We start from the raw sequence: 17813 nt of genomic DNA, 5'->3' as shown, positions 1-17813 counted from the left end.
ACACTGACTGATCACACTACGCTAAAGACATTGACCACCACTACACCGACTGATCACACTACACTAAATACATTGACCACCACTACACTGACTGATCACAGTACACTAAATACATTGACCACCACTACACCGATCACACTACACTAAATACATTGACCACCACTACACTGACTGATCACAGTACACTGAATACATTGAACACCACTACACCGATCACACTACTCTAAATACATTGATCACCACTACACTGATCACACTACACGAAAGACATTGACCACCACTACACCGAATGATCACACTACGCTAAAGACATTGACCACCACTACACCGAATGATCACACTACGCTAAAGACATTGACCACCACTACACCGACTGATCACACTACACTAAAGACATTGACCACCACTACACTGATCACACTACACTAAAGACATTGACCACCACTACACCGATCACACTACTCTAAATATATTGACCACCACTACACTGATCACACTACACGAAATACATTGACCACCACTACACTGATCACACTACACTAATAACATTGACCACCACTACACTGACCACACTACACTAAAGACATTGACAACCACTAAACCGACTGATCACACTACACTAAAGACATTGACCACCACTAAACCGACTGATCACACTACACTAAAGACATTGACCACCACTACACCGACTGATCACACTACACTAAAGACATTGACCACCACTACACCGACTGATCACACTACACTAAAGACATTGACCACCACTACACCGATCACACTACACTAAAGACATTGACCACCACTACACCGACTGATCACACTACACTAAAGACATTGACCACCTCTACACCGACTGATCACACTACACTAAAGACATTGACCACCACTACACCGACTGATCACACTACACTAAAGACATTGACCACCACTACACCGACTGATCACACTACACTAAAGACATTGACCACCACTACACCGACTGATCACACTACACTACCTACACAAACCACGACCGCTGTTATTTTTCTTCTTTTTACACAATGCTCACTCGGATCTCCCTCTTCAGCCATCGATAAGACTGCGGTTGACAGAGAGCTCACAATGTAAATGGCACAAACTTCGGCTGCTGCACTCTGATTGGTCAGTCAATGCTGACTGACCAATCAGAGCGATCGCTGGGGCAGGGCCGCTGGGATTAGTCCCCCAGAGGCGAGTAGTGATACATCACTACAGTATCGCCTTGATTGGCACTGCGGTGACACTTTAAACACAGGACATAAGTTTACTTCCTGTTGTACCAAGTACCATGCGCCCGCGATGTAACCTTACATCCTGTAGCCGTAAATTACCAAGTATATAAATGAAATTCCTGTGTTACACGTAGATGCAAAGAATTTATTGATTTTTAATTTTGGTAACAATCTATATAAAAATCCTAAAATCCTGTGTCGTGCCGCCACAAAGCGCCGTGGTGAGCGCTGATTTTATTACTATTATTAGTGGCTGGCAATTAATTGTGACTTGTTTTGTTCGGACGCCGGAGCCCTTGTCACAGTCTGTAGTGGTGAGTGGTGAGGTGTGGGATAATACGCAGAGACAGACATTTAGCTTAAATTGTTGTAACCGCGATATTATTAAATCAAGCGGTGAGATGAAGGGGTTAACTGCATCACATTCAGTGCATAATAACTGATACACAAACTGCAACAATGTAGCCACCTGTGTCTAAGGATCCCTGTCCGCGGGCGTTGCGGTATCCTGTGACGGAGATCCACCGCCCGGGATGCCGCCGCCTGGAAGCAGGAGCCGGCAGACGGCTGTTCTCTGTCAGCCCATCTGACAGATATGCTGACTGCAGAGAATCGCGGCAAATTGCAGCATGCTGCGAATCGCCACACGCGAGCGGAAATTCGCAATGATTCTCCGCTCGTGGACAGTGTCTCCTCGCGGGCTCCTCCCTTCTGCGTGCCAACGTCTCTGTACTCCGTTACTTCAGTCACACAATAGCAGTTGGGCAGGCGGGCTAATCGCATGTAGTCATTGTGTAGAATGAAGCGCAGCAGTTGGCCCACTGGGAGTTCTCCATGCCATAAATGGCTCGTTTGCCGCTGTGGGCTGCATTCATAGCCATCTGGGCTCAGAGACTGGACACCCCTCCGCTAAATGCTGTTCTATCTAGCTCAGAAAAGATGGCCGCCCCATGGCCACTTACAGACAACAGAGTAACCATACACTCAGAAGATCAAAAACTATTAACTATTCCTATAAACATGGAAAGGGTTTCTTTATCCGGTTCTAATTGGGTGAAATAGTCTCCTTAGGTCGCGGGGAATCCCTTTTAAGGTAGCCGAGGACTTTTTATATATACTAGACATGAATAGATCAATATGGAGGGACAGAGCCACCTTTGCTATTGCCTCCTGGCAGAGCTGTATGCTTTACTTACGCCTGCTGACTGGACAGGAACCTCATTGCCTCCAGGGTCAGGCCGTCCTGATTGATGCTGGCCCCATAGTAGCGATGTTCCAGGGCCACCAGAAGGGCTTGATGCTTCTGCGCCAGCTCCACATGCTCACCTACATTAAAGGTACATATAGTTGTCAGGGTGCTTTCAGACGAGGCCGTCACAGGGCAGACACTAGAACATACTACAATAAGGGCACGGCGCACAATAATACCGACAGACCGTAAACGGGACCAAGAGACTGTCTGCACGGAAATCCGCCAGCAATTTATATCCCGGGACAAAGCAACAAAGTGGATGAGATTTGCAAAGATGTCGTCCCCACGCTGCGGAGAAGCCGTAGCGCCAGGCTGCAATGAAGCGGCATGTCAATTTATCGCTGTCTCCGCTGCAGCCATCTCTCCTCTCTATGGGAAAGACATCAGCAGTGGAATGCAGGCGGCAAAGCTGCTTCAAAACCCGCGCCGAACATTTCAGCGGCGGAAATCTCGTGGTATTTCTCTACGGTCCCGCTGCAGTCATTCTGCAAGGTTTACGCCCCGTGTGACCGCAGCCTAAGGGTGGGTTTTAGCTGAAGGAGCAGGAGCTTTCCTTGTTTCCATTGTAGACAGTCCTTCTGTGGGGAGATGATCCCGCTGCTCGGATCAAATGACACTAAACTTTGCTCCTCGCATCGGAGTATCAGAAACAACGTCTCCTAAACCGCAGAGCAAAGGATTACAGCATGGGACCGTAGAATGAAGTGAGATCAGGAGGTCATGGCAGGCTAGGATAGTAATGTCCTTTATAGCACACTGTCATGGTGCCAACAGAGTTGGGACTTCCTGCTTTTGGGTCTGGTCCAAGGTGATGTCATCATGGTACCCGAACGTCCTGATGCACCGGGCAGAGCTTGTGTGCTGTCATTCAGCGCTGGGTACCGAGGGAGAGACACCTCCCACTGGTGGCAGCATGGGTCGGCTGGGTGGGTTACCTTTTACCCAAATCAGCCTATTAGCCGTTAATGCATAATATATAAATAGGCCAATTTCCACAGGACGAGCGTCGGGCAAACGATACCCAACACTCATCCCTGCGTGTCCGCGCTCCTGCAGGGAGCTAGCAGAGCTGGCTCACACATAGTAACATAGTTCGTAAGGCCGAATGAAGACAATGTCCATCTAGTCCAGCCTGTCTATCCTACTGTGTTGTTGATCCAGAGGAAGGCAAAAACCCCAAGGCCAGAAGCCAATTAGCCCATTTGGGGAAAAAATTCCTTCCGACTCCCTAATGGCAATCAGACTGTTCCCTGGACCAACCCCTAATAGTTCCTACCTGCCTGTATACCCGGATTAACAATTAACCTAAGATTTATATCCTGTAATATCCTTCCTCTCCAGAAAGACATCAAGTCCCCTTTTAAATACCTCTATGGATCCTGCCATCACCACGTCCTCAGGCAGGGAGTTCCACAGTCTTACTGCTCTTACAGTAAAGAACCCCCTTCTGTGTTGGTGATGAAACCTGCTTTCCTCTAGACGTAGCGGATGCCCTCTTGTTACCGTCGCAGTCCTGGGTATAAACAGATCCTGGCAGAGATCCTTGTATTGTCCCCTCATGTACTTATACATCGTTATTTGGTAGCCCCTTAGCCGTCTTTTTTCCGGGGTGAATAATCCCAGTTTTGGTGCCTCTCTGGGTATTCCAGTCCTCTCATTCCATGTATTAGTTTAGTTGCCCTTCTTTGAACCCCCTCCAGCACTGTAACATCTTTCCTGAGCACCGGTGTGCAGAACTGTGCGCAATATTCCATGTGGGGCCTAACATGAAGCGGCCAGCAGGGGGCGACGCAGTGCAGGAGATTTCTCTCCTCTCGCTCCCCCTCCCCTCTCCATTGAGATAACACTGCGGCTGTTCACTACTGAACAGCCACTGTTTAAACTGCACGATAAGCTTCATCGCTCATCTTTTATGCAGCATAAAGCATGAGCGTTGAAGTTCATCACTCATCGTGCAGTTTAAACAGCCGCCGTTCAATAGCGAACGGCCGCTGTGTATCCCAATGGAGAGGGGAGGGGGAGCGAGAGGAGAGAAATCTCCTGCACTGCCCTGCCCCCTGCTGGTCGATCCGCAAGCCAGCTCTGCTAGCTCCTGTGCAGGAGCGCGGACACACAGGGACAAGTTTCCCGACACTCGTCCTGTGTAAATGGGCCTTTAGTTCTAAGGGTGTCTGTTATTCTGTTTTTATGCTCACCCCTTGCTGGTATTAAGTGCCCAGTTATTCTAGGACTGTTATTAATGTTTAGTTCATTACTTCAGTTAGTTTCAGATTGGTCTTCAGTCTTTCTACCATGGCGGGAGGGGCGGGGGGGTTGCCCTCTTCCAGGTGGGTGCTTTACTTGAGGGACTAGTCCGGTTCAGGTAGATCGGATACGTTGGTCTGTAAAGTTCTCTGTCCATTATCCCCGTATCCTTTGCTAATATGAAGAGACCCGTATTATTGGTTACTGGTTTGCTCCTGTCTACTTCCCACTAACTTGTCACCTCCAGTTGGGCAGATCCTTCGAACAAGACATGACACCTACACACAGGAAGCTTACATACTAGGCAGACGTGGAGAATAAGGAGCAGTGCATTGTACCAACCGGCTAAGACTGAGAATTCAGACTCTGCACCTTCTCCTCCAATCAGCAGGAAGACCGGTCCATCTGGGCGTTTCCAAAATTCTTCATTTATCCAATATCTCTACAGAGGATTTAAAGAAAAGCACATGGGATTGGCATGGACAATTAATGGGTGATCCCATCCGGACCCCTCCCCCCAGCAATAAGCAGATATCGCTCCGAGGGATAATGAACAAGTGATCATGTAATAAGTGGACATAATGGGGCTTATTCACTAATACGATCTAAAGGGTACACTGACTTCATTCACTCGTGCGAACGATAAATCCTTAGGTGTAAAAGCATCTCTACACTAGACTGTCTTAAGGTGCACCAGGTTTATCACTGACTGATAAATGAAGTTCAGACCACCTATTAGTTGGCTTAATTTAGAAAATAAAATGCCAAAATGTTGGCGCAGTTTAGGCCACACCCCTTGTAGTAGAAGTGATGATTGGTTAGCGTAAAATGTCTATTGATCTGTATAAACTAGATGTATTACACAGCTGTAGTGATTTGACTCTGCAGAGGCTGATGGCCGCATCATTCGTTATGGCAATTGCTGGACAATGGCATGATGAAATATATATATATATATTAGCCCAATATAAGTCTAGGTTCCCGTGCAGCCTCTCTAGGGTTAAATTACATAGGTATGCAGTGAAGCTGAAAGTATATCTTGGGTTTCTCTCTAGCCCTTCCCCCCCTCTTCTCAACTTCTGAGGCAAAGGAACTGGTCTTTGACTGACCGCATGGTGAGGAGACAAAGGTTAGTTTGTACACGGGCCTGGGGAGGGTGGAGACTCCATATAGCCTAACGAATAACAAGAAGTATATACCACTATGTAATCTGTTATACGCCCATAACGGGCAGGTATTATGTGCTTTAATAAATTAGGGCTCCGGGATTGTAACGCCAGAGAGCTGGTAGAGACTCAAGACTGATAAACCAATCAGACACAAGTTCTTTCATTGCGTGCGCACGCCATACTATATAATTAGGAAGCTACAGAGGAGTCGTCCTCCATGATGTCCTGATAGGTTAATGCAGGGACCTATTGACGTCACACAGGGCAGATTTGCTGCGGTTTTGCCGCGGATTGCCATTGCATATCCGCACTGCGGCAAAACCGCTGCATTTGCATGTCCATTCCTCCGTCTTTTCCGCAGCGCTTTTTTTGTCCCTAGACCTCTATGGACGCAGCAAAATCCGCAGCAAAAAGTAAAACGCTGCGGATTTTTCTGCAAGAAAATCTGCAGGAAAATCCGCAAGCCAAAATTAACCTTTGAAGCGGTTTTGCCGCAGAAGCTTTTCTTCTACGGCAAAACCGCAACGGAAAAACTGCAGCAAATCCGCCCTGTGTGAACCCAGGCTTAATGTTTATTAAAGGGGTTTCCAGGTCACGATGAATATCCGATGAGCAGCTTGGGAAGCAGCCTTACCTGCCTATATGTGTCATTATTCCTCCGGTTGAAGTGGTCGAGCGGCTGCGTTAGAAAGCCTTCTATTGGGGGCACATATAAGGAAGCTGCCTTAGGAAACCCAAGACGGCTGTAGAAGTCTTTATAGTTCTGGACCTCTCGCAGCTGATGGACTTTTTTTCGGATCTGTCTTTGGTTCCAGCCTAAAATGAACAGGGAGAAGGTCAGTCACCGACATCCATACAGAAGAAGGACACTGCAGAGTCAGGCTGGCCATGGGGACATACTGCTTAATATATACTACACACACACGTATATACTGCTGAGGACAATTGGATTGCATAAGGGTGTGTCCACATGGGTGACAGTAGGGCCGCTCGCGCTCACACATGTTTAGAAAACGGCACTCAAATTTACAGCGATTTTGGGCGGCATTTTTGGGCTCCTGTAAGGGTGTTTGACAGCGCTCCTTAATCGGCCCCGTCATTGTGAAGGGGGATGAGGTGTATTAGGAAACATGAAAACGCAGAACACCACAACAGACAAGGTTAGAAAACCACAGCATCAGAAGTGCTGCGTTCGAGCGCAGGTCTGCGAGGCCCCATTGAAATCAATGGGAATGTTGTACCGCCATTAGAGCGCTGCTCAGAACACCTCGGCAAAAAGCGGCGGGTGTGATCGGCCTCAGGCGGCTCTGACACAGACCGATTCTTACCACAATTAGCACGCCATTTCAAACGCCGCGATACAACACTGCCATTGACTTCAATGGGGCTTCGCAGACCAGTGCTCGAACGACGCAATTTTCGAGCGCTGTCTGCTCTATCTTTGCGCACCTCATCACAGTGATGGGGTGCGATAAAAAACTCTGCAACATGCTAAAAAAACCACACATCTGCGCGTTCTATTATCGTGCGAAGCTCGTATGAGAATAGTATATGCTGTGATATGGCGCCTGGCAGCATCACGACACACAGCGGGCACGGTTAACTGCCTGTATGATTGCTCCATAAGGTGGAGCTGCGTGTAAAGGTCTACTCTCTTTAGGTCTGAATTCCTTCATTGTTGCTCAGACGCCCACGTAGAGTCATGTTCTGCTTCTTGTAACTAATATACCTGAACAGGAAGCCATGCAGGAACTGTCATCCATCACCAAACATGAGGGGCGCAAAGCCCAAGCATGATCAGCGCTGCACAACCAACATCCGGCTCTGGCATGAATTACTAGTCATTTCATCAGACTGCTCACCATAGCCTGGAGGAGCCATCAGCATATCACAGGGACTGTGATCCTTGGGTGTAGGGGTAGCAGCCGCACCCTGCGGCCCTGGGGGGGTAGCAGCCGCACCCTGCGGCCCTGGGGGGGTAGCAGCCGCACCCTGCGGCCCTAGGGGGTAGCAGCCGCACCCTGCGGCCCTAGGGGGTAGCAGCCGCACCCTGCGGCCCTAGGGGGTAGCAGCCGCACCCTGCGGCCCTAGGGGGCTCACATGCCCTCTCTGCCACATAAAAAGACGCCAGTATTACAAATGATACATGGCAGGTGGGGGTCCTGTTACACACTTTGTATTGGGACCCAGGTGCTTCAGTTTAGGCCGCTTTCGCATTTGTGCTCGAACCTTCATTGGGAAATTCTGTCGCAGATCTGGCACAAAATATCAGGGGAAGAAGCACTACTTGTAGCGCTTTCTCATCCAGTAAAATTCTGGACTACTGAGCATAAACCAAATGGAGCCCATTATAGGGTCTATAGTGGGGTCTGTCCGGCGCGGTTCAGTCCCGTCTTAAGATGGATTCCGTTCGGCCAGGGAATTCCCCTTTCCTGCTCCCCCAACAAGGCAGGAAAAAGGAACCCCCAACGCAGATGTGAAAGCAGTCTAAGGCCTCCTGCAATATTTCACTGCGTTAGCCGCGGCAATAATCCGCACGTGGGTAACGCGATGAACGCTTTCCATAGGATAACTATGGGAAGCGCAACTTGATGTACACGAGCGGAAAATCGTGGTCATAATGATAGGTTCATCGCGAAAAATTGTGGTGACATAACGCTCCTCTGCGGCAGAAATCCCCGGCGGTTTATGGCAACGCCCCTGGACAGTCGGCTATAATGGGGTCTGTTTGGTTTCCGCTCAGCAGCCGGGCATTTTACAAAAAGAAAAGGCGCTGCATGCTGCGCTATTTCATCCGGTATTTTGTGCCGCATCGGCGCAGATGTGAACGGGCTTAACCAATGTTCACGCTTCAGCAGAAAGCAACACTGTTGCCACAGCACAAAAAGAGATACAAAAACACAGCGCAGCAGAGTCACAGCCACAACCCTGTACACCGCCAGTGCCCTCCAGCGCCGGGGGCTTCCTGCTCTGTTTGGGGGGACAGTAACCCCTTGCCGAATGAATCAGTTATATGACAGAACCAAACTGCAGCGAAGTGACCCCATTGGCTGGAGCGGTCTTAGATTGGTTTGTGGCCGGGCTTGCAGCTTTGTACCGGACGAGGTAGCGCAGCATGCGACGCCGCTCTGTCCTGTGTTTAGAAAGGGATTCGGTGATGGAGGCTTCAAACAGGCCCTCAGAAAGGTGTCGCCGACAGGTGAGCGGAACGTACCATGCGTTATAGAACATAAACGTACTTACAACCACTTAGATCATCCTTGTGTTCTCCCCGTCCGGGCGCCCGCGCCATTTACACTACCAGCGACTTCTGGTTGATACAGAATTATAGCCTATGGTTGAGCTCACACGATGTCCACACGTGATATGCCGTAATTCGTAGGGAATCAAATATATCGTCTTACACGGTGTCGCTCACATGTCCGTGGAAGCATTGCATAATACGCAAGCGCAAAAAACACAGCATGTTGTATTTTGTACGTACGACATGCAAGGAAGCCCACTATTCTCTATGGGTGCGTAATCAACGCCGTCCACACGCAATGTATTTACCAACGGGTGGCATATGTGGCATGACAGTGGCATGAGCTACGCTGTCATGTGCAGTGCAATATCACTGCCATATGCGGCGATTGACCGGCTGACCGCAGGGTGTTAGGCATGCGGCCGTGTGAGCGCAGCCTATGGGAGCTTCACATCAAGCAGCGTCATGCAGATAATCGCTCAGAAAGGTCACTGAAGCGTGCCAACGACGGGCATTCGTTTGCCAAGATATCGCTCATACCAGGAACACCGAACAGAAGTCGCTGCAACTTATTTACCCACCGACCACCAGTCTGCGTGATGAAACCCCCGGGTGTAGAGGGTCGGTGTAACGCAGACAGGACGCGCCCCAACATGAATGGCCGCAGCAGCGGCTTCCTAATGTTTGGCAATTGGCACAAGTTATCCGCAACTTTTTGTGAAAAGAATACATAAGACCGGTGCCGTCTGTGTGATATCGGTCAGCGCTGCGTCATATCATACAATAATACAAACCCGCAGATAACGCCAACGGTCATCACTTGTGGAGGCGTGCAATAAGTATGAAACTCACCACCGTCCGCCCCGCCGAGGAGCAGAACAAGCAGAAGCTGCAGCCCCAGGGTGATCATCATGGGAAGGCGAGAGCGAAACACAAAGCCCAGCTTCCTACTCACAGTGAGCTCCCCGTCACATGACACATTATCACATGACTCCGCCAACTTTGTACTGACTCCAGAAGTTGCAAGCTCAGCTTCTGTTTTTGCTTCAGAGCAGATGATACATGACCGGAAATGTAACCCTTCGCTGTGCGTCTGTCTCTATGTACACGGCATATCTCAGGAGTCAGTGGGACGTATTGCAGTATTTGGTATCATTAGATTTGTGGGATCCTCACCATCGCTGTAAAATCATGGAATTAGAGTTTGATACATTGAGCGACTTGTCGGGAAGATCAAAGCTCCTCTGCCACGTCTAGGGAGAGTCAGGGCTCCTTCACACTATCAGGGCAATATCACCCATGCTATCCATGTGGAAACCCCTCAATGCGAAGCGTTTTCAGATGGAAGCAGCCTGACATCCCCGCGGGGCCGAAGGAATCCTCTGCCGCCGGCCCCATTGGAGACAATGGGCAATATCACAAAAAGAAAGAATAGGCTGCATCACAACACGGCGCCATGGCAGGCGAACACCGCCGATGCGAATGGACCCATTGTATATTCGCATACCGAACTTTGCATCAGTCTAGTATGATGACAATTGGACAATTCTCTATATCCGTTCTTCATGGTTTCAAGATCTCTTTTTGCTGTCTTCATAGAAAATAGAAAGTTTGACAGTCCAGTCTGCCCGTGTCGTCACCTGGTTTGCTCACCTAAAACCTACTAAGGCTGCCTGTCCACGGGTGTTGTGGTATCCCGCGGCAGAGATCTGCTGCGTGAGCCGCCGCCCGGGAGCAGGCGCCTACAGACGGTTCTCCGCCAGTCAGCCTATCTAACAGATAGGCTGACCGCGGAGAATTGCAATGATTCTTCGCTCGTGGACAGGGGGGCTGCGCTCTCCACAGCAATGTTATAGAGAACTTTCACTGCGTTCCCCGCGGCCGGATTATCGCCACGCGGAACGCAATGAAAACTCGCCCGTGGACAGGCAGCCTAACATAAATACAGTTCGCCCCTGAGATTCTGTCGCACAGAAAAGCCTCCCTCCGATGGAAAGTGGAACTCAACACTCAACCTCTGGAAGGGAGTGGAATTCAAGGAGTCCAACGCGCATCAGCATCCCAAGGGAGCCCATTCTAATGGAGACAATGTCCTCCGCCCATTCCCGAAGCATTGAGGGGCCACTCAAAACAAAGGGACAGTCGAACCGCAGCTACCGACGGTCGTCTCCACCCCGTATTTAGTTGTACTCCTCATCCGAACTTTCATTCCTTCCCTATGTATTCCAATAGAATAAATACCCTAGGACACTGAATGATCTCCATCACAAAAACATCTACCTCACAGTTTTGGGTATGGTTTCCTCCCGTAAACTTATTGACAAGATACAACTTGCCGGTGAGATGCTAAAGCACAGAGTCCAATCCTGTTCAGGAAAACGGAGCACATGAGATGTTTCTGGAAATATAGTCTCCATGGCAACAATACTCAACATACCTATTAAACAACATTGCCTAAAATATGCATACTGTACTACTGCTACCCGAAATGAGTGAAGATGAATACGGCTTATAAGATGACATACTTTAATATATTATGTACAAATTCAACTCCCACACAACACGCCCGCTGCCTTGGGGTCATATTCGACTCTGATCTCTCCTTCACCCCCTACATCCAATCTCTGGCCCGAACCTGTCAGCTGCACCTCAAGAACATCACAACAATCCGCTCTTTTCTCACTGTGGACACGCTAAAAACACTTATTATTGCCCTCATCCACTCCCGGCTCGATTATTCCAACTCGCTGCTGATCGGCCTCCCCTGCACCAGACTCTACCCCCTCCAATCCATCCTGAATGCGGCAGCCGGGCTCATCTTCCTGTCCAGCCGCTACTGAGACGCCTCTGCCCTGTGCCAGTCACTGCACTGGCTGCCCGTTACATACAGAATACAATTTAAACTCGCTACCTTCATCCACAAAGCCCTCCACAGCGCAGCGCCCCCCTATATTGTATCCCTCATCCACAGCGCAGCGCCCCCCTATATTGTACCCCTCATCTCAATCCACCACCCAGTCCATGCCCTACGACCTGCTAACAAAACCAGATTGAGCGCCCCTTTAATTCGAACTTTTCATTCCCGCCTCCAAGACTTCTCCAGAGCAGCACCGGTCCTCTGGAACGCACTACCAAAGGCTACCCGAGCAATCCTGGACTCGCAGAACTTCAGGCGTGCTCTAAAAACGCACCTCTTCAGGGAGGCATACCGAATTCCCTAAACAAACCCCGCTGTACGCCCCTGATAACATGCTCCCTGATTTAGCCACTATACAGCCTGACCATTGTCTGTGTATAGCATCCCTCACTCTCCACTCCCCATACCAGGCACATCTCCACCCCGCCATACCGTGCACATCTCCACCCTGCCATACCGTGCACATCTCCACCCTGCCATACCTGCACATCTCCAGCCCCTTTACCTTCTGTATCCCCCCATTACTTGTAGTATGTAAGCTCGTTGGAGCAGGACCCGCACCCCTATTGTTTCCATCAGCTGATTACTATGTAACCGTGGTTCTGTAATGTTTGTCCTTCTGTCTTTCTGTGTCCCCCCTGTCTATGTAAGCGCTGCGGAATATGTTGGCGCTATACAAATAAAGATTATTATTATTACATTTTACACAGATGTGTCGCCTATCTAATTGCCTCTCCCTCACTCTAATCCTCTAGACCACAGGTGTCAAACACAAGGACCGCGGGCCGGCCCGCCGCCTCATTTTCTGTGGCCCGCCGGCTGTGCAGTAAGTTCCCTCACCTCCGTGCTGAAGTCAGTAGGCGATCTTCACTCAGCTTGTTTTGTCTAGTGCAGACAGTAATAGAGGAGTGCTGATAGCAGACTGACAACGGCCGCGGAGGAGGGAAGAAGACTGCAGAGAACATGATCTGTGCAGCAGGAGAGCGACGCTGAGGAGGAGCAGCTCCAGGGTGAGAGCCTGGTCAGCGCTGACCTCCTCTCACTGGCGCAAGAAGGACTGAGAGCAGCCAGTATACCAGCCAGTGGGACCATATTGGATGCAGGTAAGTATAAATATGTGTATCAAAATGCAGAAGTGTCCTTGTGTGCAATTGTGTCTGTATGTATATATGTGTGTGTCTGTATGTATATATGTGTGTGTCTGTATGTATATATGTGTGTGTCTGTATATATGTGTGTGTCTGTATGTATATATGTGTTTGTCTGTATGTATATATGTGTGTGTCTGTATGTATATATGTGTGTGTCTGTATGTATATATGTCTAATAGCGTGCGTATATGTTTAGAATGGTGTGCGCCTGTGCGTGTGAATGCGCAGAATGGTCTGCGTCTGTATGTGCAGAATGGTCTGTGTCTGTGCGTCTGTATGCGCAGAATGGTGTGCGTCTGCGCAGAATGGTGTGCGTCTGCGCGTGTGTATGCGCAGAATGGTGTGCATGTGTATGTGCAGAATGGTGTGCATCTGCACAGAATAGTGTGCCTCTGTATGCGCAGAATGGTGTGCGTCTGTGCGTGCGTCTGCGCAGAATGGTGTGCGTGCGTCTGCGCAGAATGGAGTGCGTGCGTCTGCGCAGAATGGAGTGCGTGCGTCTGCGCAGAATGGTGTGCGTCTGCGCAGAATGGTGTGCGTGCGTCTGCGCAGAATGGTGTGCGTGCGTCTGCGCAGAATGGTGTGCGTACGCCTGCGCAGAATGGTGTGCGTGCGCCTGCGCAGAGTGGTGTGCGTGCGCCTGCGCAGAGTGGTGTGCGTCTGCGCAGAATGGTGTGCGTCTGCGCAGAATGGTGTGCGTCTGCGCAGAATGGTGTGCGTCTGCGCAGAATGGTGTGCGTCTGTATGCGCAGAATGGTGTGCGTCTGTATGCGCAGAATGGTGTGCGTCTGTATGCGCAGAATGGTGTGCGTCTGCGCAGAATGGTGTGCGTCTGTGCGTGTGTATGCGCAGAATAGTGTGCGTCTGTATGCGCAGAATGGTGTGCGTGCGTCTGCGCAGCATGGTGTGCGTGCGTCTGCGCCGAATGGTGTGCGTGAGTATGCGCAAAATGTGTGCGTCACTGGCCACTATGGAGGACCTTACTACCAATCAGGCCACTGTGGGATTCACTTCTACTTTACTGTTTTACAATTAGAATCGGCCCTTTGAAGGCACCCATAAGGCTGATGTGGCCCTCGGTGAAAATGAGTTTGACACCCCTGCTCTAGACCCCACCCTCCTTCTTCTCTTCTTCTTATCACTTCCCCTTTTCTAAATTTACTGCAATAAGCATTGTACTTTCGTACTTTTCCTTTGTCTTTGCATATGCTTCCTCTATGCAATGTCTGGAGTAAATGTAGAGAAACTAAGATTTCAGGTGAAGTAGTTTAACCTAGTTCTACGATATCCTTAAGGGGCAGAGGAGGAATAGACGTTTAAATGCCTTAAACAGTCCTATTTGGACGCGTAAATTTATATGCCTGAAATACTATTGCATTAAAATAAAATCAATGCTCGTGCCAAATTTCACGCTTGTACAACACCTGGAAGTTACATAAGAGTTCACTTACTTTGGCACTTAGAATTGAATAATTAAGTTGAAACCACTTTACTTTTTCTATTTAGAACCTATAGAATCATTGTGCCAAATTTAGAGTTTGTAAGACACCGGGAAGTTAGAGAATTAGATTAGGTACATTACATAGGGGTGCTAATACTTTTGCACTTAACATTGAATAATCGAGTTGTGACTCCTTTACTTTTCCTATTTAGGACCTAAAGAATGTTCCTGCCAAATTTCATGTTTGTACGACATCGGAAAGTTAGAGAATCAGATTAGGCATATTTCATAGGGGTACACTTACTTTTGCAATTAGCATGTAATTTTCTAGATGTGACCCCTTTACTTTACTCACTTGGGACCTAAAGAATGCTCCTGCTAAATTTCATGTTTGTACGATAACGAGAAGTTGGAAAATTATATTAGATACATTGCATAGGGATGCACTTACTTTTGCAATTAGTATTATATAATTGAGTTGTGACTCCTTTACTTTTCCTAAAGAATGCGCGGGCCACATTTCATGTTTGTACGACACCGGGGAGTTAGAGAATTAGTGGCGAGTCAGTCAGTCAGTGAGGGCTTTCCCCTTTATATATACACATTAGCAGGTTGGATACAGAATTCTCGGCTCGTCGGCACCTTTGGTGCTTAATATTTCGTAGCCTTCAGGGCAAATATCAGATGATGTCATTAAGAAACAACGCGTGAAACTAAAGGCATCGGCTTTGTAATGATTTAGCTAGTTTTGGTCGTGGCGGAGGGGGACATTTCTGTATCGCAAAGCCCTCTAGAACAAGTGACACAGAAACGTGTACCAAAATTCATTCAAATTAGGACGATGGAACAATACCTCTGCAGCGCCACCTATTGGATGGCAGCATTCCTGCAAATCAACTGCAGACGCTTTAACCCCTTAATGACGCCGCCCTTTTGTTTTCCTCCCCCCTTTTAAACAATGGTTACTCCTTTATTTCGCCGTCGCCGTCTGCAGGTTGTTGTTTGCCGGACGAGTTCTATTCTTCGATGGGGCCATTTAATGTACTGAAAAACTTCTAAAGAATTCTCAAAAAATGAAAAAAACGCCATTCCGACATCTTTAGGTGCATCTTGTTTCTGCGGCCCACAACCTGCCTCAGTACGATTGCTGCCATAACAGACTTATACGGTTCGTGTTTTTGCTGTACTTTTATTTTTTTTCAAAGATATTTTATTTTTTTAATTATTTTTTGCCGCCATCTTCTGTGCGCAATAACTTTTCTATTTTTCTGTCGACATACTTGTGGAAGGGCTTACTTTTTGCGTTACGTCCTGTAGTTTCCATTGGTATCATTTTGGAATACATAAAACTTTTTGATCGCTTTTTATTGCATTTTTTTTGGAGACAGGGTAACCAAAAAAGTGCATTTCTGGCGTTCTTCAACATTCATAATGCGTTATTTTGATAGATCGGACTTTTACGGACGCAGCAATACCAAATAGATTCTTTTATTATAAATATGGCAAAAGCGTGGTGATTTAAACTTTTATTATCGTTTTTCTTTACCATTGGTAAAACTTTATTGATCTTGTTTTTACATTTTTTTTTAGTCCCCACAGGGGACCATAACATGCGATATCTTGATCGCTCCTGCAGTATGATGTAATGCCACAGCATTACATCATACTGCGATCTGGCAGGCAGCCTACCAAGCAACCCCACAAAAACAGCTTGATAGGCATTCTGCCATGACAGCCCTGGGCCTTTCGGAAGGCCCCCAGCTACCATGACACCACACAGCTCCCTGCAATCTCATCATGGGGGGCCATACGGGACCCCCGAACATCGTTTGGGGGATTTAAATGCTGCTAACAGAACTGACAGTGGCGTTTAAATGGTTAACAGCTTTGATCAGCTGCACGGCTGATCAGAGCTGTTACCGCCAGGTGTCGGCTGTCAGAAACAGCCAGCAGCTGCGATGTATGATGGGAGATCACCTTGCGATCTCCTTTCATAAATACCCCGACACTGCATGACATAAATGTGCACCCTGCAGTGTGAAGGGGTTAAATAAGTCTTTATAACAATATTTGTAAATTGACCACAAACCAGAAAACCATTCACAGACAGCTGTTTCGTGGTGATTGCTCCTTATCAGTGTGCAGTAGGTTTCTGGCTAGACTGGTGAGACGCCTATAGACATGGGCCAGGAAGGGTGTGGGGAAAAATCTCCCAAAACAGCTGTCTAAGTATGGTTTTCTGGCTTATGGTCAGTTCCTAATCATTGTTATAAAGACTTGCCTAAAGGGTCTGACACTGATTTGCTGGCATGTTGCTCTCCAACAGGAGGCGCTGCAGAGGTATTTTCCATCTTTCTTATTTGCATATATTTCCCAGAGGAGCTTGCATGGCCTTGTAGGTCTCCTCACCTCCTAGGTGTCTCCATACACCTTCTAAGTGCTTTGCTTAAAGGGGTTTTCCATGGAGAATATTATTGATGATCTACCCTCAGGATAGGTCATCAATAGTTGATCAGCTGGGGTCCGTCGCTGGGGACACCGACCGATCAGCTGTGCAGGTGCATGCTGTCATCTCTCCTCTTCTTTGATCTCTTCTCTTTTTCCATCTCTCCTCTTCCTCCATTTCTCCTCTTCCTCCATCTCTCCTCTTCCTCTATCCCTCCTCTTCCTCCACCTCTCCTCTTCTTCCATCTCTCCTCCTCCTCTCCTCTTCCTCCATGTCTTTTCTTCTTCCATCAATCCTCCTCCATCTCTCCTCTTCCTCCACCTCTCCTTCCATTTCTCCTTTTCCTCCACCTCTCCCTCCATCTATCCTCTTCCTCCATCTCTCCTCTTCCTCCACCTCTCCTCTTCCTCCATCTCCCTCTTCCTCCATCTCTCCTCTTCCTCCACCTCTCCCTCCATCTCTCCTCTTCCGCAATCTCTCCTCTTCTACCATATCTCCTCTTCTTCAATCTCTCCTCTTCCTTTATCTCTCCTCTTCCTCCACCTTTCCTCTTCCTCCACCTTTCCTCTTCCTCCACCTCTCCTCTTCCTCCATCTCTCCTCTTCTTCCATCAATCATCTTCTTCCATCTCTCCTCTTCCTCCATATTTCCTCTTACTCCATCTCTCCTCTTCCTTCATCTCTCCCTCCATCTCTCCTT

General features: G+C 48.4%; 1 protein-coding gene across 1 annotated transcript in view; it reads right to left on the bottom strand.

Annotated features, from left to right (window-relative positions):
* The window catches only part of PRSS16 (serine protease 16), a 33636-nt gene extending 23491 nt beyond the window's left edge, over window positions 1-10145 (bottom strand). Inside the window, exons 1-4 of the mRNA XM_066582000.1 lie at window positions 10012-10145; window positions 6550-6731; window positions 5089-5188; window positions 2447-2576 (exon numbers count right to left, since the gene is read on the bottom strand). Of these exons, the coding sequence (XP_066438097.1) occupies window positions 2447-2576; window positions 5089-5188; window positions 6550-6731; window positions 10012-10072 (473 nt within the window). The 5' untranslated portion in view covers window positions 10073-10145. The remainder of the gene's footprint in view (window positions 1-2446; window positions 2577-5088; window positions 5189-6549; window positions 6732-10011) is intronic.
* Window positions 10146-17813: the final 7668 nt, after the last annotated feature.

The sequence above is a fragment of the Eleutherodactylus coqui genome, chromosome 10 (genome assembly GCF_035609145.1).
Source record: "Eleutherodactylus coqui strain aEleCoq1 chromosome 10, aEleCoq1.hap1, whole genome shotgun sequence".
Lineage (NCBI taxonomy): Eukaryota > Metazoa > Chordata > Amphibia > Anura > Eleutherodactylidae > Eleutherodactylus > Eleutherodactylus coqui.
The sequence above is the reverse complement of the archived record's forward strand: the minus strand, read 5'-3'. Positions and strand labels throughout refer to the sequence as shown.